Source organism: Channa argus, chromosome 1 (genome assembly GCF_033026475.1).
Source record: "Channa argus isolate prfri chromosome 1, Channa argus male v1.0, whole genome shotgun sequence".
NCBI lineage: Eukaryota > Metazoa > Chordata > Actinopteri > Anabantiformes > Channidae > Channa > Channa argus.
In genome coordinates, this window is record NC_090197.1 from 51,714,286 (window position 1) to 51,738,871 (window position 24,586).

At 39.3% G+C, this 24,586-nt stretch overlaps 1 protein-coding gene across 29 annotated transcripts in view; it reads right to left on the reverse strand.

Moving 5' to 3' along the window:
* Nucleotides 1-24,586, reverse strand: part of col13a1 (collagen, type XIII, alpha 1) — a 136,909-nt gene that overhangs the window by 51,919 nt on the left and 60,404 nt on the right. For 24 of the 29 annotated variants that reach the window (XR_010910659.1, XR_010910639.1, XM_067475415.1 and 21 more), the window contains 11 exons: nt 21,549-21,584; nt 4,283-4,369; nt 3,940-3,966; nt 3,797-3,832; nt 2,534-2,590; nt 2,434-2,457; nt 2,299-2,352; nt 1,937-1,981; nt 1,644-1,778; nt 388-426; nt 239-289 (listed from right to left, as the gene is read on the reverse strand). Coding sequence is in view for 27 of the 29 variants with exons in the window: in XM_067475415.1 (XP_067331516.1) it covers nt 239-289; nt 388-426; nt 1,644-1,778; nt 1,937-1,981; nt 2,299-2,352; nt 2,434-2,457; nt 2,534-2,590; nt 3,797-3,832; nt 3,940-3,966; nt 4,283-4,369; nt 21,549-21,584 (591 nt within the window). In the remaining 2 variants the exon portion in view is untranslated. The remainder of the gene's footprint in view (nt 1-238; nt 290-387; nt 427-1,643; nt 1,779-1,936; nt 1,982-2,298; nt 2,353-2,433; nt 2,458-2,533; nt 2,591-3,796; nt 3,833-3,939; nt 3,967-4,282; nt 4,370-21,548; nt 21,585-24,586) is intronic. The other 5 variants (XM_067475347.1, XM_067475333.1, XM_067475379.1 and 2 more) reach the window with 5 other exon arrangements.

A 24,586-nucleotide genomic window follows, 5' to 3' on the forward strand; every position in this document is an offset into this window, starting at 1 on the left:
AAATCGTTGGAGGGATTATATATTTTATCTGGCCTGGGAACGCCTCAGAATCCCACCACAGGAGCTGGAAAACATTGCTGGAAAGAGTAATGTCTGGAAAGCCTTGCTAAACCTTCTGCCACCACCAACCGACTCAGGATAAGTGGAAGATAATGATGATAATGATAAATGTTGGTATTTGCAAAGGCCATTAAATCTAAGCCGCCTAGTTTTAAGGGTTATAGCATATTAGACTTACTGCAGGGCCAGCTGGTCCTGAAGGTCCTGGTGGGCCTGGTGGACCATAGATCTGAATACAGAAAACAAGGCAAAAGTTTTCAATTCAGAAAATATTGCTTGAACATTCTGTGTTTAACGTGAAATGTGCTAACTAGACCTGTGGCTTACCAATTCTGTTCTTTCTTTTCCTGGCTCACCTTTAGGACCCTGACAAAACAGGTACATACAGAAAAATATAATTTTGATTCCATAAACCCTCTGATTGGATGCTGCAGCTGATCAGACTAATCTTAGACCACATCACAACACCTTTACCTTTGCCTCAATAACACGACCAATTTAGGACTTAATGGTTTTATTTTTCACATCTAAAATTTAGTTAGATCACTAGTGTTTGTCCAACACTAGTGATCTGTAGACCTGTGCTTAGAACTACAGAGAGAGGAAAACTTCTTTTAATAAATAATGAAAAGACTTTAAAGCTGATTATTGCTCTTTCATGGAACAACGTTGGAATTGAACTCCCAAATTTGGCATTAAAGTGCTGAACTTTACCAGCTCACCACTCCGATAGAGAGGGAGTATTCACATGTCTGTAGGAAAAAGTATCAATTCATTTGTTAAAGACATGTTGCAGTGGGCTATAATCCAAATATCAAATGTTCCTTTCAAAATGATTTTGCAAAAAGGTTTTAGGAGACAGGGCGACTAAACCTCTACGAAACAGTAATGTTATCTCATCAGCCTCCACGTTAAAGAGACAGAGACACAATCTATAGAATTTTATGTCCATCACATCATTTGACAAAGTCAACATAAACACAGGGTTATGACAGAAGCTGTTTGATACATCAGAATTAAAACTAGTTTTCACAAAGATGTTGTTAATACATCCACAGACAGTAGGATTTAGTAGTGTGGACTGGGTACGAGAATGACACTGGCTGAAAAGACGAAATGCAGGTTATTCTTAATGAGCCTTTTTCTAAATACAACACACTGCATTCCTGATGGAACGCCACCAATAGGGTACTGTGGACATACCGCACACAAAAACCATGACACATTTAGGGGATGTATCTGATCTGTAGCTTCATTGTACAGAATTGTTGCAGTCAAACAAGCAATGCTGGTTTTCCACTGCAGGCATCAACTAATATGCAAGAGTGACAGCATTTAATGTAGGCTATCAGAGTGACAGCAGACTACAAACACCATAGCTCTTTATAGCATATTCAGTTATGTTTGGGATCTTTCAGAGTGAGTTAAAGGCTAAACCAAGTGTCATATTTGACGTCTATCAAACCAGTGAGTGTCATTTGATAACAAAAGGGCAGCTGGAAATACTAAGGCCTTCAGTCTGGACCATGGACTGTTATCAGGAAACCATTGGTGGAGATGTGATGTGGTGTGGTGTAACTCACAGTTGATCCAGATGGACCCATGTCTCCCTTATCTCCTTTGGGTCCTGGAAAGCCCAAGACACCATCCTCCCCTCTTGGACCTTTAGGACCTACTGGACCTGTAGGACCAGGTTCTCCAGGCTTTCCTTTGTGCCCCTAAAAAACCGACAGGTCGGATTATAAAGTTAAAAAACTATGATAATATATATTTTTTCAGTATTTAGCATCACAGTTAAAACTCTTCACAGAATACATTCATGCAACAATTCAACTTCCTGGCTAATGAGTACTGATACGGTGGACTAAAATATTACCTTCTCACCATCCAGTCCAGGAGGGCCTGGCAAACCTACTTCTCCCTGAGGACATACCAAGGGTGGTTAACTAACCAGGAAAAGCAGGTAACTGCTCCGGGGCAGACCATCAGGGGTTTCTGAAACACTATCTCAGTTGGTTTTTGTAATATGTTAAACACTGAATTTGTTAGCGTTGGTGGGTGCACATTGTTTTATGTACCCGTGTAACATAAAATCAGTTTGACCAGACCAGTTTGAAATAAAACCTTTAATTTAAAGAACTCCGCTGTTTTTGAAAGACTCTGTTCCATAAAACTCACAGACAGTGTGAAAAAAGTGTCAACATCATGCATCAGCTGTCCTTCTAAAATGTCACCTACCTTGGCTCCAGGGAGTCCAGGGGGCCCTGGAGGTCCAGGTAATCCAGGCGGACCCTAGTAGTACAAGTAAATGCATCACTGAATAGGATTTTGTGCGTGGTGTACAAAGTTATGATAAACCCAAAGAGCACTTACCATCAGAGGTATTTTACGAATATCCTGTTGAGGAATTGTAAATGTTTAAAATACTATATTTTTTTAGTCTCTTTATCTTAATTAGATAAGAGTAACATACATTTTCATTGTTGTGGATTTCAGTTTTTCCCGGTTCTCCAGTTGGCCCTGGAGCCCCCTACAAGGTCAAAAAAATACTGTGTAAATCTAAAGGTGCAATGTGTAAAACTTAGTGGTTTTCTAGTGGTGAGGTTGCAGATTGCATTCATCTCAACATCTCAACATCTCAGCATGAAAGAGAGCTAAGGTGGTCGGGTGTACGAACACAAACATGAAACATCAAACTTCATATAAAAGCAACCTGCTGATTTGAAATGGAAAGATGGTAAAACGGAATGATTGCAAAGGTGCTTCTTTCCAACAATGAAGGAACGGTTGGTTAAAATGAACATTTTATTAAAAGAATGCTTCTCTGAAAATTGTAATGACTGAAATGTTAACTGCAGTGTAGTATGTTTCCAGTGTGGCTACATTTACAAGGCTCTGCTGTCTCGAAGTTTGTGTCCTCAAGTAATCACATTAACTTTTCTCTCACTAGTGAAAATGGCACAGAGTAGGTGAGTTCAATTTCAGGTAAGTTTTCTCAATGCACAAAAACTGATATTTTGGATGCTAACAGCCAGGACAAGGATGCATTTTTCATTTTTAGTAGGGAAGACAAAATTAGAGCCACATCCCAACATAAATGCTGTACTGGATCACATTTCAATAAACAAGTGTACCTAACAAAGTGGCTGGTGATTGTATGTTACATAGGCATAATTTTTCTAATATTGAACCATTTGATTACCATATTTCTTCTGGTCCCCCTGATTAATGTTACTTTTACTTAATGTTATCGTTTCTGTTCATTAAATAGTCAAACTGATTTCAAGTTGTCATTAAAAAAACCTCGTTAAATCTTAATTTATATCAGACTTATTGAAACGTGAATTTTCCAATTTACCTTAAATTCTTTCCAATCAGAACAAAGGGTGCTAAAGCCATTATTTCAACATAATAATGTAAAAATTCCCTTTACTGCTAGGATTTGTTTTGTCCTTTGGGCTACTGAAGAAACATGACAGCACAACATGGCAGCCTCCATCAACCAGGGGACCCATTCGCATATAGATGTTTATTTGTTTAAATGTTTATTTAACGCTAAAGAAGACATCCATTCTTATTTTTAAGGAGATTGTGCCCAAAAACATAATTATGATCTGATAGGTTTTTCTAAATCTTACACATTACACCTGTTACTATAATAAATACAAAACACATTCTGTGTGCTATGGAACATAGATATTTAGTAGATGTAACAAAGTTGCCATGCATGACTCACTCTGGGTCCAGCTGGACCTTCAGGCCCCAAATCCCCCTAGAATTTATATGAAAGCATTACACATTTATTCATAAAAAATTTTCAGAAAGCAGGTTTCTTATTAAAATATTGTGTTTAAGTTATTTTATGCTGTTTTATCTTACCTTATGTCCCCGGTCACCTTTGTCACCCTGCAAAAAGAACAGCACTACTTATTGGCACTCAAAGCACTTTACACTGCTTCTTATTCAACCATTCGCAGATGATCTCACACACACACACACACACACACACACACACACACACACACACACACACACACACACACACACACACACACACACACACACACACACACCATGGGGGAGATGCTATGCAGCTGGCTAACACTCACTGGGACAAACTACGTTGGGTCATACAGTAACTTTGCTGAAGCGTTATAGTAACTCTGGGACTGCTGTATGTTAAGGTACTGCATCTGTCTACTAACCACATATCGTCCCTTACCTTGGGTCCTATTAGGCCTGGAATTCCTGGTGATCCTGGTTCCCCTTTAATTCCCTGGGCTGCAATACTTGGATCTCCCTTTTCACCCTGCCATACAGTACACACAGAGACAACAAATTGTCAAGGCCTTACCTCACATTATTTACTGACTCAGGAGATTCAATAACACCATAAACGTTCATGTTGAAAGTAATCTCCAGGTTTTTTCAACAAATGTTTGAAAAGTAGAACAAGGGGTGGCCCTTGTCTTTTTGAGGCCAGTGTTGATGCCTCTGTCTCCGCATTCTCTCACACTCACATTCACTCATTTATTTATCAGTGGTGTTTCAAGTTTAAACTTTTGGACTGCTTAGTTTTGTTGGATACTGCTCACTTTTTTATTTATTTTGCTGCTTAGTGTGATGATAATGATTACACTGCATCATCAAAGTGACACAGTAAAATGGAATTCAGATCCAGCAGGGGCTAACAGATGCCTAAGTCACAGGCCTATCCTCTAGTCTGTCCTCCAGAAGGGTCCACCCTCACTGCCAGCTGCCCGCTTGTTCACCAGATTACTTCTGCCCTTGCCACTAGCCTCCTGCCCATACTCCAGAGAGGTTCTGCCCTCACCACAAGATGACTGATGAAGGGATCCACCATTGCCAATAACTTCCTAATGATTTAAAACATAACGGTGAGCCACAGCTTGTTCAGGCTGCAAAGACTCCATGACCATCAGGAGTGCAGTTTTTATAGAATGACTGATTTCTTTTAAGAAATGATTTCTCAACCCAAACTGGTTAACACCAAGCAATTTGATAAAAGCCTGCACATTCAGGGATCTTGGCCAGAAATAAAAGAAGAAGACAGTGCAGTTGAAAAAGAATGTATTTTATTGGGATAGATCAGTATAAAGTAGCAAATAATTGTGAAATGAAAACAGAAATGAAAATGATAATGTTTAGCACCCTTAACTATAATCCAGTGGAACCAATTGCCTTCAGAAGTCACCTAATTAGTGAATTGAGTCCACCTGTGTGTAATTTAATCTTAGTATAAATCCAGCTGTTCTGTGAAGCCCTCAGAGGTTTGTTAGAGAACATTCGTAAACAAGCAGCATCATGAAGTCAGAAGGAACACACCAAACTGGTCACGGATAAAGTTGTGCAGTAGTTTAAAGCAGGGGTAGGTTATTAAAAAATATCCCAAGCTTTGAACATCTCGTGGAGCAGTGCAGAATCTATCATCCGAAAATGGAAAGAGTGTGGCAAAACTGTAAACCTACCAAGACATGGCCGTCCACCTAAACTGGCAAGGACACCATTAATCAAAGCAGCCAAAAGGCCCACGGTAACTCTGGAGGAGCTGCAGAGATCCACAGCTCAGGTGGGAGAATCTGTCCATAGGACAACTATCAGCCATGCACTTCCTAAATCTTGCCTTTCCCACAAGGCATGTGGGGGACACAGCAGTGCTCCTGTCAGATGTGAACAAAAATGTAACTTTTTGGCCTAACTGCAAAACGTTACATGTGGTTGAAACCTAACATTGCATTTCTAACAATTAAACCATCCCCACCGTGCAACCTTATCATGGCAGCATCATGTTGTTGGGATGCTTTTCTTTAGCAGCGATAGGGAAGTTGGTCAGAGTTGATGTGATGATGGATGGAGCTAAATAAAGAGCAATCTTAGAGGAAAACCTGTTAGAGTTTGCAAAAGACTTTAGACTGGGATAAACACACAGCCTGAGCTACAATGTATTGGTTTAGATCAAAGCATATTCAAGTGTTCGAATGGCTCAGCCAAAGTCCAGACCTAAATCCAATTGAGATTATTATACATCAATTTGTGTTGGTCTATAACATGAAATCCCAATAAAATACATTTACATTTGTGGTTATAATATGACATAATATGGAACATTTCAAGGGGTATGAATATTTTTGCAAGGTACTGTAAGAGGGGTTAGGACTAGGCTTCTTAAGCAGTGGCCTTTTAAATGTGGTTGGCAAGGTGCCTGTTGTGAGAGATATATTAATAATGGCTGATATTAGTGATGGCTGCGATTAGTGTTTACAATAATCTTGGTTCTCTGAAGGTCATTTTGTCTACTTTTCTAACATGAAAACTAGTGGCCTTGAAACACTTTCATGAAGTAAAACAAAACAAATGTTGGCTGCAAGAACATTAACAAATTTTTTTAAATTTATTTATTTATTTTGTCCTTTCGGCTTAACCCGTGAGTTCACTGTCGCCACAGCAGATCATTGTGTGAATGTTGATTTGGCACATTTTTTATGTCGAATGCCCTTCCTGACGCAGCCCTCCCCAATTTCTCCTGGGCTTGGACCAGCAAAGCTGCTGAGGGCTTTTAGGGGTTCAGTGTCTTGCCCAGAGACACTTTCTCCTTCTTTTTTTTCCTTTGTCTCCCTTGTGTGTTTTTCCTTCGTGTACTCCGGTTTCCTGCCACTGCCTAAATACATGCATGTTAGGTTAATTAGTGACTCAAAAATTGCCCGAGGGTGTGAATATGAGTATGAATGGTTGTCTGACCTCCCTTAATCCTTTACCCTTTGTTGGCTTTTTGTTGGCTTACTTGACAGAAACATTAGACCATTACACTGGAGCTTGGTTAGTTTCTGGTCTTACAAAATGTGAGACCATATCTCTTGAACCAGTACCTCTTACTACAGGCATTTTTGACCCTTTATTAGTAGAACTTTTTAAGGATCTATGGCAAATTCTGGGGCCTCAATAATAAGTACAACGGTGGAATTTAATGCAGTCCAATACAGTGTCTCTGCCATAAGTCCTACTGGAGTGCATTATAAGTGATATGATGGTCAAAATATTGAAGCATTTTATCCACTGCCCCCTTTATTTTCTGGAATAACCTTTCTGCTGAATTCTGTAGAGATTTTTTAATCCAAACTTCAAACTTGTTTATTTGCTCTAAACTTCTATTAGTGTGTTGTTTAAAAGGTTTTGTCTAAGTGCATGCTGGGAGTGAGCATGTTAAGTGCGATAGAGCCTGTGCGTGATGGGAGTGTGACTTATCTAATTCTTTTTCTGTTTTTTTACCCCCTTATGTGAAGTTTCTGTTGTCATTGTTTGGTTTCACTCTTTCACTCTTGGGTTTTACTTTGGAGGAGTATGTGGCGTTGGCTACCAGCTCTGCTGGTCAGCATGACACCGGCTGGAGGATGCGACTTAGAGAAACAAACTCTAAGTCGGCAGGCCATTAATTTGGCACCGGGTGTCAGATGTAGTGTGGAGGAATTTGGCCTGTCTGTTGGTGAAATTTTAAGGTATGATGGTAATAAATCCACCTCATGTATGAATAATGGTGTAGAATGGGGTGGTCATTCACAGTACTTTTACCCGGGTCTTCTTACTGTCCTATCCTGCAAAAAAAGTCATAATTTTTAATGTTCCTCCATTCATTTGGAATAAAGTGCTATGCAAAAGAGCTGTCAAGGCCTGGGCAACTAATGTTACCCATAAAGCTCATTCCTCTTGGCTCAATGAAAACATGTTATGTTGTTTCCCAGACAGGTGCTTATGATTTAAAAAAAAAAATAGGAAGATTTAAATCTTGTGTTCAAATTGACTTTGTAGATGACTTTGATTACTCTGTGCATGTAACTACGGAAACAATGAAACACTTTAGTTGGGGTTTTAGAAGGGCATTTGGTTGTGGTTTAAAAGTGGAAGGGAAGTGGCGTCGAAGTTGGTGTCCACTGCATCACCTCGCAATTTGGCAGTTGGCCTACCTTCAAGTGGGTCACGGTTGTGCCACCGAGCTGCTGAGAATCTGAAAAGTAGGATTAATGGGATTATGGGAGAGGAGGCCAATAATGTGGCGTTGTGGCATGGTTCAGAAACTTTTTCACAGGAAGAGCTGAGAAGATGATTGTCTGTCTGGACAATGAGGATGACTATATGGATGAAGAACTTTTTAAATCTTCAATGAAACAGTAAAACAAATAAATTAGAACAACGGTAAAAAAAAAAAAAGCAGATGTCGAAAATAGCAAATGTTTCACTATTTCAGACAGAGGTAATGATGGATAATGATGGAGACTGTGAAAATACTGGTGAAACAGTGGGTAGTGAGTTTGAAAGTGGTTATTAATTTGCTCATATAAAAAAATTTGTGCAAGACACAAAAGGCCGGAGGGTTAAGGTGGAGGATAATTTTACAGATCTTCTGCTTCTGCGTCTGCAAAAGTTTATATGGTTCCTAAACCACAATGTTTCCCAGATCAAGAGGTCATTAGAATGAGAAAAATAGATGAAGAGATAGTAGAGTGGTATAGCAGTCGTCCACAAGCACCAGTTGGTGGTTTGATCCCCAGCTCCTCCATTCACATGTCAAAGTGTCCTTGAGGAAGACACTAATCCCCAACTTAGTTGCTCCCAGTGAGTGTTGGCCAGCTGCACAGGGTGGAAGTGAAATGGGTAAATGAGAAGCAGAGTAAAGCGCTTTGAGTGCCAATAGGTAGAAACGTGCTATATAAGTGCAGAACATTTACCATTTGTCTTGCTGATTATGTTGCTTGGTTTTGTTGTCCCACTGTCCCACAATATTGGCTCTTTAAATCTGAATATAATTTTGTTTAAGAAACAATAGTATGGAGGAAAACACTGTAGAGGTTTTTCTTAGTCAGTGGTTATTTTCACAAAAGTTTAATCCCAGTGACACAGATGTTGAAAAACAATTGTGGCAGAGTGAATTTTGAAAATAACAGCTCTCGTTAAAAACATTAAAATGTTTTTTATTAACATTTATGCCCCAACTGTAGTTATGTTTTTTTTTTTAATGTTTTGAGTGTTTTTTTCTTGGATGCGATTTCATTTGTACAAGATATCCCAACACTGAGAGAAATCATCCTGAACCTCATTTAGCTTCAAAGAACCGTTTAGTAAAGCTACTTAAAGAGCATGAGTTGTGTGACTTGTAGAGATTTATTTTATAAAAATCCACTACACTTGGGCCCACAACAATGAATGGTTCACTACTCAGCTGTCTTTAAATGGCCATTTGCTATATGGCCACTTATATATTGATTTTATGCAAAGAACTTTACAATGTTGCTTCTCACATTAACACACACACAAACACACACACTGACACATCAATGACGGTGGCTTTCATGCAGGGTGCTCACCTGCAACTTGGGGTTCATTGTCTTGTCCAAGGACACTTTGACACATAGCTTGGACTGGGGATGGAACCACTGACCCAGTGGTCTATGAACAACTGCCTTACCAACTTAACTACAGCTGTATTTAAATATGTAAAGTCTGGCAGTGCTTTTTAGCATTTTTCTCACTTTTGTTGGATAACAGTTTTATAGACTAATTTTCTTTCTTTTGGAGAAACGTTAAGCAAAAAAAATCCCACTGTAGCTCTTTGTAGCAGTGGTGGGATTGTGGAAAGAGTCAAATACAAAGTTTGTGCTAACAGTACGCTTTCAATGTCTCCAGAGGTTTCGCCAGGTCTATAAGAGCCTCAAAACAGAAATGTATGTTTCAGGCTAATATGCTGGGCTCCTCTGTCAGGGGTGCTTTTGTATGCAGTAGATCTCAAAATGGACCTTCTAGCTTTTTCTTTAGTCTAGAGAGAAAGAATAGGTAGAGGAGGCAAATCTTGTTACTACACTCAGGGGATGGGCAGCAGCTGCAGGAGTCTCCTGATATTCGAAGTTTGGCAGCAGGTTTTTATGTTGACCTTAAGGTCTAAGTCCACTGAAAACCTTAAGGCTTCTTAGCTCTTTTATACAAGTCTGCCAATGTTCTCTGAGGAAGCCAATGCAGAGCTGGAAAGTAAGTTTTATGCAAAAGAACTGTTTGCTGCAGTTCATGGTCTGCGCATTGATTGCATGCCGGTGGACTTTTATAAGGTTTTCTGGCATGTAATAGGTGAAGACCTGTGGTTAGTCCTTAATGACAGCCTGAGAAAGGGTCTGCTGCCTCGGAGTTACAGCAGAGCCGTTCTAGCCCTACTCTGAGTTGTTTGATATGTTTTTGAGCAACATATGCTCCGATCCAATGTCCCTTTCAGGAAAGGCCTTGCATATTTCAGCAAGAAAACGCTAAACCACATACTGCATCCATCACAATAGCATGGCTTTGCAGGAGAAGAGTCCAGGTAGTGATCTGGCCTACCTGCAGACCAGACCTTTAACCAATAGAAAACATTTGGCACATCATAAAACGAAAAATCCGACAACAAAGGCCCAGGAGTGTTAAGCAGCTAGAATTTTGCATCAGACAACATTCCTCTAGAAACTCACTTCCCAGACACCAACCTGTCCCAACTTTTTTGAGGTGTGTTGCGCTACTATCAAATTCAAAGTGAGCTAATTTTTTCCATAAAATGGAAGGTTTCTTAATTTCAACATCTGATATGTTGTTTATGTTCTATTTCATTCTATTTACGTTTTACACATCTTCCCAACATTTAGGGAACTGGGGTTGTACCTTGGGGTGTACCTGGGAGATCCTACCACACTGTTAAAAAACTAGGAGGGTGTATTAAAGTTGAAAGGAAATTTAAGAGATAGAAGTGGATTTTGCCTAGTGTGTCTTTAAAAGGATCCTTTCTAATAATTAATGTTGCATCTTTTAGTCTTTTTTCATCTATGCTGTGGCACTGTCTTTGTTGTTTAGATCCTCCAGACCACATAATGTCAAGAATCCAGAGGGTGATTGTGATTTTTTTTTTTTTTTCTGGGATCTCTACCACTGAAAACCACTGGAGTATCTTGTTTTTACCTAAGGAGGAGGAAGGGCAAGAACTAATCCATCTAGCCGGTAGGGGTGCTGCCTTTCACCTCCAGTATATACAGAGACTGCTTACTGACAATTCCTTATATTGGCTTTTAAAAGAGCCTATTGTTCATGGTTTGCAAATATAAAACTGTCTGTGGAGTGGGACCCTCAGTATAGAAAAATGTATGTAATCTAAAGTCCTAAAAAATAGGTCATGTGGTACAAACCACCACTATCTAAAACTTTAGAATGATGAAAGATCTAGAATGTTTTGCTTCTACATGGTGTTATGAAAATGTGTAATGCTCCAATAATGAGGGGGAGCATTTATCTATCCCCCTTATTTTATTTCATTTTATTTTGATTTATTTGTTTACCTTTAGTTTGTGGATTTCTGTTTGGTTTAATTAATGGAGCATGAGAATCCCTGGAGGTTTCATTTGAAGTGAAATATGATGACTTATATGGTGTATGCTAGGTCCGGGAGAATGAGTTGAGTGTTGAGATCTAGGCTACAAGCGGCTCACCTGACCTCAGCAGCAGCAGGAAGTAGTTGCCATTGTGGCCACAGCTGCAGCCGGGGCTGAATCCGTTCGCACACTCACCAGTGGATCTTGCAGTGCAAGAAACGCAGGGTGAAAGAGATGTGATGGTTGAGGGACAAATGTCAATGTTTATCCCTCTGTGGCAAGTTCAGCAGCCGCTGATGAGGCTCAGGTGCTGCAAGTGTGGGCTCCCTGCCTGCTAAAGCTGAATGGTGAGAAGGAAGGGATTGGCTGAGTTGCCTGTAATTGACCACCACCGACCGATGGAATGACAACCCCTCATTCACCCTATTTAAAATAAATCAGGTGGCCAAAACTTTTCTTATAATGCATCCAATATGACTCCAACATCCACTATGACCTCAATAATAAGCATTCGAGTAGAATAGAGCAGAGCAGGGTAGAATTATCACCTTTCTGACAATTTTAACTTAAAAACTGAGAAATTATAACGTTGTTAAAGTAGATATTTACACACTGCAGGATATAATTGTTTTTTAATTTTTTGGGAAATCTGTTAAAAGTCACTGATTATTTTCCAGACAGTGAAAATGTATTAGGTCTGTCAAGATCCTACAAAAACTGGTGGGATTTGATTTGTTGAATGAAAGAAAAAGACAATGATAAGAAAATGGTGTAGGTGTCTGAGTTGGTTAATTCTATTCTGAACATTTTACATTGGGTGAAGTAAATGTTCTTCACTTATATAGCGCTTTTCTACCTATTGGCACTAAAAGCACTTTACACTGCTTCTTATTCACCCATTCACACACACAATCATACACTCATACACCGATGGGGGCTCTGCTATGAAGCTCACCAGGAGCAACTAAGTTGGGGTTCAATCTCTTGCTCAATGACACTTTCATGTGTGACCGGAGGAATCGGGCATTGAACCAACAACTGCGAGATTGGCGGACAACAGCTCTACCTTCCTGCTCCCCAGTTCTGTGGATGGACTTGTATTGTATAAATTGTAAATTTGTGTCACTACTCATAGAGCAGGTGTTATTGAATCCCATCCCTCCCATTGTCGTCCCGAGCCTGGACAAAATGGGAAGGTTATAGCAGGAAGGACATCCGGTACATATCACTAGTTTGAGAAAAGTGACTTTGTCAAAGAAAGAGAAAATGGAAAAAACTTAATATATAAGTTATAATATAAATGATCATTTTGTAACTAAGTGGGTTTGTTTCATACACTGTCACCTTCTTCCTCCTCTCATCTCTCCTATACAAGGGTGGGCTCTCATAATATTAATGGTGGAAGGGAAAGACAAAACAGTCCCTTAGTGGCAGATTAATTTAAACAGAAATGTTAATATGTTTGATTTCTCCAAGAAACACATACTGATATCAACAGTTAAATTACGTGGGACTGAGTGTGGTTGAGACGGCACCCAGTCAGTGAATCACAAACCAACCAACGTTTTTCCCAAATTCTTTTTCGAAATAACGAACTATTACCACTAGATTTGAAAAAAACGAAACAAAAAAAAAAAAAAAAACACTAAGACAATTCAACTCACCAACAACACAGAATGGATTTTCTTTTTCCTCATTTTCTCACTCTACCCTGGAGGCCTTAACAGACTTGGAAGCATTCATAGATCACTACTACATCCACTGCAGCATAGATAACACATAAACAACCAAGCAAAAGATGGAAAAACATCATCATTTACCAGTGACTAGCATTGAGGTTAGTGTACTTGCATCCATTAATTGCATTCCCACTACTCCTCAAGCTTCAGTTTATACTTCAAATACACTTAGGCACAGAAAAACAGATGAAATTAAGTTATTCTACTAAAAACCAACCATACTAGTTACTTAAACAAATATCATGAAATATACAAGGCTTCAGAATCCAAACAAAAAGACATAAAATCATCAATAATTTGACTAAAGCTTGGGACACACCTGAAGACTAGCAAAGACTGTCAAAGACTCCTCAATTTACACATAAAGACTGTTCCCACCAACTATCAGAGTTTTCTAGTCTCTGACCAGTGGCACACACTTGATGATTGAGTAAACTGGGGGCAACACACTTAATGACTGGTCGGGAACGACTAGACATTCTACAATCCAACTCCTGCAAGAACAGGAATTCCTGCACCATCGATATGTACTCGTTCTGTGCTTGAGCCTTCTCCTGGATTGGCCGCCGTCCCACCTGGCCCTGGACCTGTCTCTGGGGCAGTTGGTGATCCTTTTGTGTCGGTGTCAGTTTCTGAGTCCACCACGATCTAAATGCCAGCTATCTCCATAGCCACCTACAGCTGAATCGTCAGCTCCTGTTCCTAGGCTAGCTGTGTGTCCGGTCAACAGTCTCCCTTACTCTGTCCTGAATTTGACCAACCAGTCAACTCTGGAGCCACAGGTAGCTGACACCACCCCATGTAGGAGACGGTTAACAAGACATTTGAGGTCCTGTCGCACCAGCCCCACCAGACCTCCCAGCCAGGAACCTCTCTCCAATAGCACCCCAGAAATTACTTACCAGTTAACCCTGGGCTGGACTTAAATAAGCAAAAGCAATACCCGGTAATCCACCAGCTACGTCCCGCGTAGCCGCGACTTCGATCCTGCTTTGGCACCTGCCTCCGGGTTGGTCTACATCCCGTCTGGCCCCGAATCCGATCCTGCTTCGACACCTGCCTCAGGGTCGGTGGAGGGTTCTCCTGCTCCCGGGCGAGTTGACGCCGCCACCTCAGCTCCTGCTCCCGGGCAGGTTCCTGGGTCAAGCAACGTCCTTTCAAGTCTAGCGCCTGGTCCACAGGTCGTGGGTTCTTCGCGTGCCTCTGAGTTACCACCCACTTACTTGCCGCCGGGGAGGTCACCGCCTGAGACGCATGTCAAAACGCCGCCCCCCGGAGGGCTCTCGCCTCAGATGCTGGCCTCCAGTGGCTTAATACAAATCATATTATTAACAATACAAGCACACATGAATACAGACATATGACCCCTCTACTAAAACCCAACAAAGACCCAACGCACCTATCCAGTTACCACCCAGTTATTCACAAGTTTGGCTTTGGAGAGTCTTTCATCCATTTAAAAAATAAACTATAGACTATACCCAGGGCCACAGTAATCACAATTGGGGTCAGAGTTTACACTTAAATGGGGAGCCAGACAAGGATGCCCACTCTCTTTGTCTTTATTTGCCATGTTTTACTGTTAGCACCAGCCAAACAACAGAGTATCACAATTAGGAATCTAGGACGCATAAAAAAAACTTTATGCAGATGACCTATTGCTACATCTACAGGGCCCCCATAGGTCAGTAAAGGATATATATATTATTTCATTTTTCCATAATCTCAAATGACACTAAAAACTGGAACAAATCAACTATACTTCCACTCTGTAAAGAGGGCTGGCACTACTTCCTAGCAACACAACAGCAATACTTAGTTACACATTGATTTTGTTCCTTCTGTATCCCAATCTAATGTACCACTAAGACACCAGGCCCATAACACCTTTTCTATGACTAACAACACAAATTTACAATTTATACAATACAAGTCCATTCGCATAACCCACATCACTCAAAGTAAAATGTTTAAAATGGGATTAACCAACACAAACACCTGCTCACAATGCACTTCAGGTAGCACAGATGTTTACTTCTATGTGAAAAAAAATTTACTTTATTAAAACTTTTTTAAAAATGCTGTAATATTTTCCATACAGCATTTAGGTGTAGGTGCAACTTTTATTTTTTTAGTAGGGCAAACTCTCCAATTTTGATTCAACTATAAGTAAAAAAACTTCTGCTTAGATCAAACTTAAAAAAAAGGCTATAACATTTTACAAGCAAATGAACATGAAATTGAAATACCAGAAAAATAAGTTCAGACAATTTTATTTAAGTCAGCAATATAACTGTTAAATGGCCGCTTATATAGCACTTTCATCCAAAACACTTTACAATATTACTTATCATTCACACATTCACACACCGATGATGGTGGCTGCTATGCAGGGTGCTCACCTAACCCACCGGGAGCAAGTTAAGGTTCAGTGTTTTGCCCAAGGACACTTCGATACATAGCTTGGGAACAGGGATTGAACCACTGACCCTGTGATCCGTTGATGACTGCCTTATCAACTAAGCTACAGCCATCACTTTATTTTAGCACTTCAGTTAACATCTGAAGAAATAAAATCAAAGACAAAAGTACAAAGTGAAAACAATAGTCTGTATCAGTTCAACAACAACTATGTTTAACTATGTATCCAGGGTAATGTGCTTATTTAAGTCATTCCAGATGTTTTCAACTCTTGAGACTAAGGATGTACATCACTGTGAGTCAAATGTAGCAACGACTCACTACACTGTCAAAACCAGACAACCCTGAGGTTCCCCTGACGATGTTGTTTGTTCAGTTTTTGATGGTCCCGATGAATGTTACTTACTGGTGTTCCCTATAAAACACGCACAACACTTGTGGTTACAATTTTGATGTAGCACAAATCATAAATAAGATTAAACAGAGGTTAGGTCATTAAATTCAGACAAGGGTTTAGTCCTTTATTCTTCCTTCATTAATATAATCTTTAAAAAGTGATCAGCTTCAATGAAGTTTTTATTGACATTTTGTTAATAAAAAAACAAAGTATTCAGTTTGTTTGCATCTCATTGATTAATATAGATTATATGGCCTCACCTGAATTATTTGATTAGTTTCTCTTGTTATTCTGACCCACTGCTGCTCCTCTGAGTTTGGTCTGCACCCATCCAGCTCTCAATCTAGTTTGTTCATCTAAAAGATAAGAATTTGTTAGACAAGAGTAATGCAAAAGTAAGAAGTTATCATCTTACATTGTAACTTGATTTTAACACATGCAGGAATAATTATTATATTTAATACATTAATTTTGGGAAGTACTGTTTTTTGGGGGTTTTTTTTGTCCTTTTGGCTTATCCCATGAGTTCAGGGTCGCCACAGCGGATCATTGTCCGCATGTTGATTTGGCAGTTTTTAAGCCGGATGCCCTTCCTGACGCAACCCTCCCCAATTTCTTGGACCGGCACTGCACAGCTGAGGAGGCGAATGGGCTGTTAGGGGTTCAGTTCTTGCCCAGAGACACTTCAACATATAGGCAGGGCCGGGGAATGAACCACTGACCCTGTGGTCCTTTACCAGCTGAGCTACAGCCGCCCCCAATTTTGGCAAGTACTGTGCAATGTTGAAAAGTTTAAATGGACAGTGGGCCACAATCCAGTGTCTTCGTGCGAAAGTCCTAAATCTGGATAAATGCAGAGGGTAGAGTAGGGTAGGGCGTATGACATATCCGAAATCAAACACCAAATCTGACTTCCATACGGAATCAGTCACGGGCCAGGTTAACAACGGCCGGCATCGGTGCTGTTGACCGTCAGTGCTGGTTGAAATTGGGTCAAAATTGGTGTTGAGAAGGAGAGAAACGACTGAGTGTTTTTAGGCAGAGAGAGAAGAGGAAAGTCAAGAGTGTAGGACTGACAGCAAGGACTTTGAATGTTGGGACTATGACAGGGAAACCTAGAGAGTTGACATAATGCAGTGAAGGAAGGTGGATATACTCTGCGTCCTGGATACCAGGTGGAATGGTAGCAAGGCTAGAAGCTTAGGAGCAGCGATCAAGTTGCTTTACCATGATGTGGATGGAAAGAGAAATGGAGGTGAAATGCGGTAGGAGCTAGTAAGTAATGTTGTCATTCCAGAGTATACGACAGAGTGAGGAGTCTGAAGCTGAAAATCTGAAAGTCTGAAGATGCAGAGAGCAGTTGGAGGAAAATCTAGAGGTGGAGGTCTGCTCTGGAAGGCAGAGGAATATAGGTTAGCAGCAGTAAGACAGAATACGTGTGTGTGAATATGAGGGACCCATGTGGAACGATGAGGTCACAGGGAGCAGAGGTAACGAAGGTGCAGGACTTTAAGAATTTAGCATCAAACGGAGAGTGTGGAAAAGAGGTGGAGAGGCGTGTGCAAGGAAGTTGGTGGAGAAAAGTGTCAGGTGTGTTGTGTTGTGTGATAAAAGAATGTCAGAGAGAATGAAAGGAAAGATGTTCAAGACGGTGGTGAGACCAGAGATGTTGTTCGGCTGAGAGACAGTGGCACTGAAGAAAAGACAGGAGGCAGAGCTGGAAGTAGCAGAGCTTAAGATGTTGAGGTTCTCTTTGGGAGTGACGAGGATGGACAGGATCAGGAATGAGGACATCAGAGGGACAGCTCATGTTAGATGTTTTGGAGATAAAGTCAGAGAGGCCAGATTGAGGTGGTTTGGACATGTTCAGAGGAGAAACTGTGAATATATCTGTAGAAAAATGCTGAGGTTGGAGCTGCCAGGCAGGAGGTCTAGAGGACGACCAAAGAGATTGATGTAGTGATAGAAGACAGTAGGTTAGTTGGTTCGAGAGAAGAGGATGTGGAGGACAGGGTTAGAGTCAGAGGATTCACTGTGGTGGTAAATGCTCTGCACTTATAGCCCTTTTGTAAAAGGGCTTTACACTGCTTCTTATTCACAATAACACACACTCATACACTGATGGTGTATGGTCTTCTGCTGCAGCTGCTAAATAACCTGATGTCCAACTAATTGTTAAAAGAAAAGAAACTAGTTCTGTTCAGCTGTGGAGATCTAAAATGATCTGAAGTTTTTTTTTTTTGCTGTGTTTTTTTCTTTGCTACGTTACTGATGAAAACTCCCTAAATAAGTTTTACTGTTTGCCTCTTTTACAATATCTCACTTATTTTATAGCTGGTTCCACATTAGAGTTGAATTTAGATTCTATTTTTTTAGTTATTTTGTTTCCCATCTCCTTTCTTCACTGAAATCTGAAATGTCTTTGTTTTAACTGTGTCAAACTAACTAAAGCAGCAACAGTGGGACTCTGAACTCTTTAAAAGTGCAACTGGAATATAAATGTTTTCAACAAACAGACTTGGTTCTTAAACTGGGAGCTAATTGCTGCTCCATCTAATACCAAAATAAACACATAAATAAATTTAGTTTGTACTTACTGGTTGATGGGCAGCACAGAGAACAGTGGAGGAAAGGAGGGGGAGGCTGTGAAGGACTTACATCTCTGGCTGGTGTCTGCAGATCAGACTGTAGCTTTAGCAGGTCGGAGGCTTCTACTGGTCACACAGTCCAGGCTGTTACCTGGTTTTCTCTGTCCAATAAATACAAATATCCTCTTTTCAGTCACATTTATCACCCGAAGGATTATAGACTGTATCACAACAACCTCGGTTTAGCTTTAGACATTTGCTAACACCACCAAAGCTATGCTAATGTTGATAGCATACTAATGTGCTAATTAGCTTTATAACCATCAAAAACTGCATGGAATTAGTACAATATTAGAAACGTACACATCTTGTTAAATTGCAGTAAGAGTCGGTATTACTTTGATATGAAAAGTTATCGACGGATTTAGCGCTAATATTGTGCCGAAGCGATATCTGCTCTGTTTTTGACCAACCTGTAGCTTCACTCTGCTGTGTTACTGCTACAACTTGGCTAAAACTTAAAATAGATTAAAATAGAGTAAAACGATACTTACACCTGTAGAGTATAATTCCTTGAAGACTTCGGTAAATCTGGCCTCAGCAAAGTAACTGCACTGCCACAAAAACAGGTTCAAACTGGTTTTTGGAGCTTAATTCCAAATTTAGTAATTAAAGCTCTTTTATGGAGTTTTTGTAAACTCACACACTTGGCATGTTTCACAAACACGATTTTAACAAAGGGAAATAATGAGTTTCTGTAACCTTGAATAAATATTGATTACTGGTAATCAAACAATAATACAATAAATTATTTTTGTTTATTTTAACAAATGACATGCAAGTAGTATGTGCTTCACCAGTGAAGGGCTTTTTGCAGTGTTCATAACCATAGAGACAAAAAAATATATCAAATGTCAATGAAACATGGAACCCATTCTTAGATTATTTCAGTTTAAAGAAGATGCCTGTGACTGAAGCCACGCACACACCCACAAACCCCTAAAAATGTAATTTGATATGATATACATGTTACCTTATTTCTGTAAATATACGGACTGTAACGGTTGTTAATATCATCCATTATTTTTAGTAGCGAGCCCTCACTTGTTGGGATTGACAGCGACTCGGAGGAAGAGAATGACAGGTCACCAAAAACAATATTATTTAGCTGTTTTCAACACAGGAAACTAAACAATGCAAAACAGCAGCTAGACCATCTGCCCTATGACCAACTCCTCTGATTGCGCCTTGATCAGAAAAGTTGTTTTCTTACGCTTCAACGTTTCCCATGTCCCCTTGCTGCCCCTCCTCAAATCCTCCAAGCCCAATGCACTTTCCCAAGCAAACAGCATAGGATAGGTCTTGTCTATCCAAAGTGCTTTACAATGTTGATTCCCATTCACCCATTCACTCTCACACTCACACTCCAGATGGCGGCGGCTGCCATGCAAGGTGCTCACCTGACCCACCGGGAGCAACTAGGGATTTACATTTCACAACCTTTTAGCAACAGATTAGAGCACAGCCTTATTTATCTGGTAGGTTTCACAGATTACCATTTGGTCACCCTAAAACTCTTTGTATCAGCAAAACATTTCATACATATTGGCACTTTAACAAAAAACTCTTGCAAGACAGAGATTTTTAGGATTCCTTCCGGTCCTCTGGGAGCAGTGAAGAAGAAGAAAAGAAGACTGATTCATGACCTCAGTGGTGGGAGATAAGAAAATTTTGTCAGTGATATACTTCTCAGTCAACAGCTAGATTTAGAGCCACAGTTGAGAGACTTGAACATGAAATTAATGAAACCATACAATAAAGCCTCATGCCTCCTGGTAGCACAACACAGGGTTTATTACTCCAAGAGAAGCAAAAGGAGCACTTTTCTACAGGAGAAGGTGAAAGGATCCTTGGTTCATGTAATAGACACATCCTGTGTCTACTTTGTTAATTAGGAAAAATCTGGTCCACTGAGAAAGCGAATGCTCTATGTCATCCAAATGGTGAGGATTTGGACTGGCCTGCTATGACCTACTGACGTCTATGAAGGTTTTTAACTTCCAGCGAGATCTCACAGGTTCTCTGGGCATATTGCTATTTGAGGAACAACTTTTTTTATAACTTTATGAAATTAAAGGAGGTCTGTGATGCCCTGCTGAGTCCCCTCAGAGTTTGCTGAGAACCGTACTCTATCTGTTCAATGGGATGAGGAATGTGAGTACATTTTCTGACCTAAATGCCTCTCCTGCACTTGGGGAGTATACTAACAGCAAAATGTGAAAATCTGCAAAGAAATGTGGATATATCTCATCTCAACTCTCGTTTTAGAGCAATTTACTACTGACGTTTCTACCAGCATCAACAATCAAACCCCTCCAGATCATCCAAATCCCAAAGCAGCATGCCTCATTTTTGATAAGCCAAAAAGGACACACCACTGTTAATATCTCTGCACTGGCTTCCTGTAGCTGCCCGCATCAGGTTCAAAGCTGACTCTTGCCTAGTGAGTGGTCAACTCAACAGCAGCTGTCTATGTTCTCCCTCATCCAAGGCTTCAATCCCTCCCGCCCCTGTGTTCTGCCAGCAAACAGCATTTTGTGCTCCCATCACAAAACAAAAGATCCCAAGCAGCTTCAGCTAAGTGGTCCCACAATGGTGGAATTAGCGACCAAACCCTGAGGTTTGGTTGTTGGTTCGATTCCTGGCTCCTCCTGTCACATATCAATGTGTCCTTCAATGGCTGGGCTTTCTATGTCACACTTTACACATATGGTAGCAGCTTAATGTTTTAATGATTAACATGTTTCAATTTGAGATGTCAAATTGAGGCCACTCAATAGCAAATGTCAGGGTTGCTTTTTGTTGCCAGTCTGCCTCTGCTTTAAGAGAAGCACAAAACACCAGAGACAAAGATTTAAAAAATGTATAAATAAGAAAGAAGATGAATTACCTTTGGACCTTGTAGGCCAACATCACCTTGATCACCCTATAAAGAGACAAATATTGTACTATTGAATATTTGACTGATTAACAAAAGTTTCCAAACTCAAAATTGATCATGATTGTATGTAGTGCAAGCAAAAAGATGTTATGTTTTAAATTCATCTTTTTCTGAGGCACCCTAACATTCAGTTTCTCTGACTATTAAACTCCAATTTTACTGCCCACAGACACGTCAAGTCTTATTACTAAAAAAACAACAACTTGTAAACCACAATTATGCAACTAGAAATCAAATATTGCCTCTTTTTGCTTCTAAGTAAATTCATTAACAAAATCAATAGAGTTAGAGCAGACACTGTTTACAAATGATTTTGTGCTGGAACAGGTATTTTCTATCGATTCTAAATTTACTAGGGCCTCATTTATTGAGTGTGTGGATGCAATTTGTGCTAAAAACTCACCTATACTAAAAATTCCAAGGGGTAGTCAGGTATTATTATGGATTCACCACTAAAGGCACATAAATCCCAGCCCTACTGTCTGTATTGGTCTCAGTGTGCTGATGTTGTGTATCTGTTGTAATCAGCCAGCTTTAACAATTAACTAGTCATTTCCTAGGCATTTATATCATCTTTTTGCTGCTATTGCTAAACTGTTACAAAAAACATTTAAAAGCAAACATATTTTGTAATATGTATATTGTACAGCTGTGGCACTGACTTTCAGAGTTTCAGATAAGTGTGTAAAATAACATTAAAATTCATAATCTTAGCAGAGTTTGGTTACATTATAAATATACCTGCCCTTTGTTTAACATTATTTATTTCATACAGAAGAAAATGAGAGTTCGATATGAGATTGTACAGTTTTTATATTATTAAAGTTTGTCATTTTGAATATCTCATCTGTTAGCTCAGAAGGCTGTAGAGTCTTGTTGGCCCTTATTCATTTCTGATTTAATTATATGTTTTAGTTAAAAGTACAAAAAATCAATACTTAAAAAAGGTGCAAATGTTGGCCAAGATGATCTCTACTAAAAGGGCCACTTTTTCTTTTCCTTCACTAAAAGTATTAACGGGATTATTTACATTTTACTTTAAGTGAAATGCAAATGTTAAGTAAAAAGTAGAATAGTTCACATTCAGCTTTATCATGTGTAATTTGATTCCCTGAAAAACAGCAGTTACAGTCTTTGACTCATCAATCCAAATATACACGGACACTGCAAAATCACTAGTGTTACATTTATATTTCGGAAGTTACCACTGGTGATTTTCCTGCAGGAGAACAGAACGATCGTCTCCCCAGCTGCTAACAGGAGCTGCTGTAACAAACACGTGAGCTGAAGGAGGTTTCTACTCTCAGCTGATTCCAGTTAACATGGTGCTTATTGTCTCTACAATCAGAAACTCAGTAAATCTGCTTCTTGGACAACTGCCTTTACCAATTGAGCTACAGCCACCATCGATTATTTTTGTTTTTACTGAAAATAAATACAGAATTAAAAGGGGGGGTCTAGCTTGTTTAAGTTGTACCATTGGTGTTTATATTAAAAGAACCAATGGTATGAATGTTGTGGCTGATCTCTGTATGATGATTGTAATTTTTCATTGTAGCTGATGTAATTTGTGTAAAGTGAACATGTTATTCCAACATGGAAAATTATCTGTTTTTCTTATCAGAAGAGTGTAGGTTGCCAAAAATCTTACGGCCCGGGGAAAAAAAATTATGTTACCAAAATGAATTAACAATGTGGAGTTTTGAAGTGCAGGAAAAGAAATCTTCAGAAAGTGGTTTTTAAGTTGCTTCATTGTAGTTTTATTTATTCCAGTTTATTGTGTAGTTTGATATCATGGAAAATGTATTGATAATATAAAATGTGAATTATAAGGTTCCTGTAAATATAATAATGGATACGAAATCAAATTTCTAGAATTCCAGAATCTTAACAAATCTTTCATTGTGGGTCTCAAGTGTTGTGATGTATTGAAGCACAATCTTGTGAAAGGTTTAATATCAGCAGTAGTCTGTAAGGTAGCTACTGCCAGCTCCATTTTGTTTCACATATTGTTTTATTAACTTGATAGTGCCAAGTTTTTGAGGTGGTTGGGTTTGAGGGTAATTACAGTTTTTAAATGTTCAGCCAAATAATATTATATACAGTAGTAGAAACAAATTATGAAAAGACTGATCATCAAGGAGGCAGCGTTAATACTGTGGTTAATATTTGCGTTAATGATGATAAAACTTCTGTCTGGATTAATGACAGATATATTATGCACCAATGAAGTGTTTTTGCTGATTAGGATTGACACACCTTGTTGTTTATTATTTTATGTTGATTAGAATATTTTATTAAATTGTTTAAATTGAATTCTGTATCTGTTATGTGTGTTTCATGCAGAAAACATTTGAAACACGCAATTCCAGGGCATCGCCCTTTATCTTGACTTTTTACCTTAAGTTATCTATTTCTTAGTTAAACAAAAATCTTGCTACAACTTTAAATACTGAAGTAGTAGTGTAGGCTGTTGATGACTTAACAACATTGAACAAATGTAAGTGCTTTAATTGTGCATCTGGCAGGAGAATAGCTCAGCAGAAACCAGTATCAGGACTACAGTTCTAATTCCAGTCATGTTTTACAGCATGAAGACTTTATGTTTTATTTTATTTATTACTTTTTTAAAATTGTATTTTAAGGAAAATATCCAGAGGGGTCTGGAAACAATGTCTGAAATTGCTAATTTGCTGCTATTGTTGAGCACAACTAAGTACCAGGCTGTTAGCTCTCTCAGTCAGGACTATCAATGTTGAAGGTGCTGTTGGGTATATTGAATAATGTTTAAAAAGCAGTTCTCCCCTTGTGAATGCAAATTATCACAATTTTGGCTACACTAGTAGAATTTAGCTAACACCATTTAGTATATTATATTTAATCTTTATTATCTTAATCTAATTGTATAGTGACAGAAAATGCTGCTTTCTTCCCTTCACACTCTCACTTTGTTACTTTCTCAGCCTTTCACTCTAGTTACCAAATAA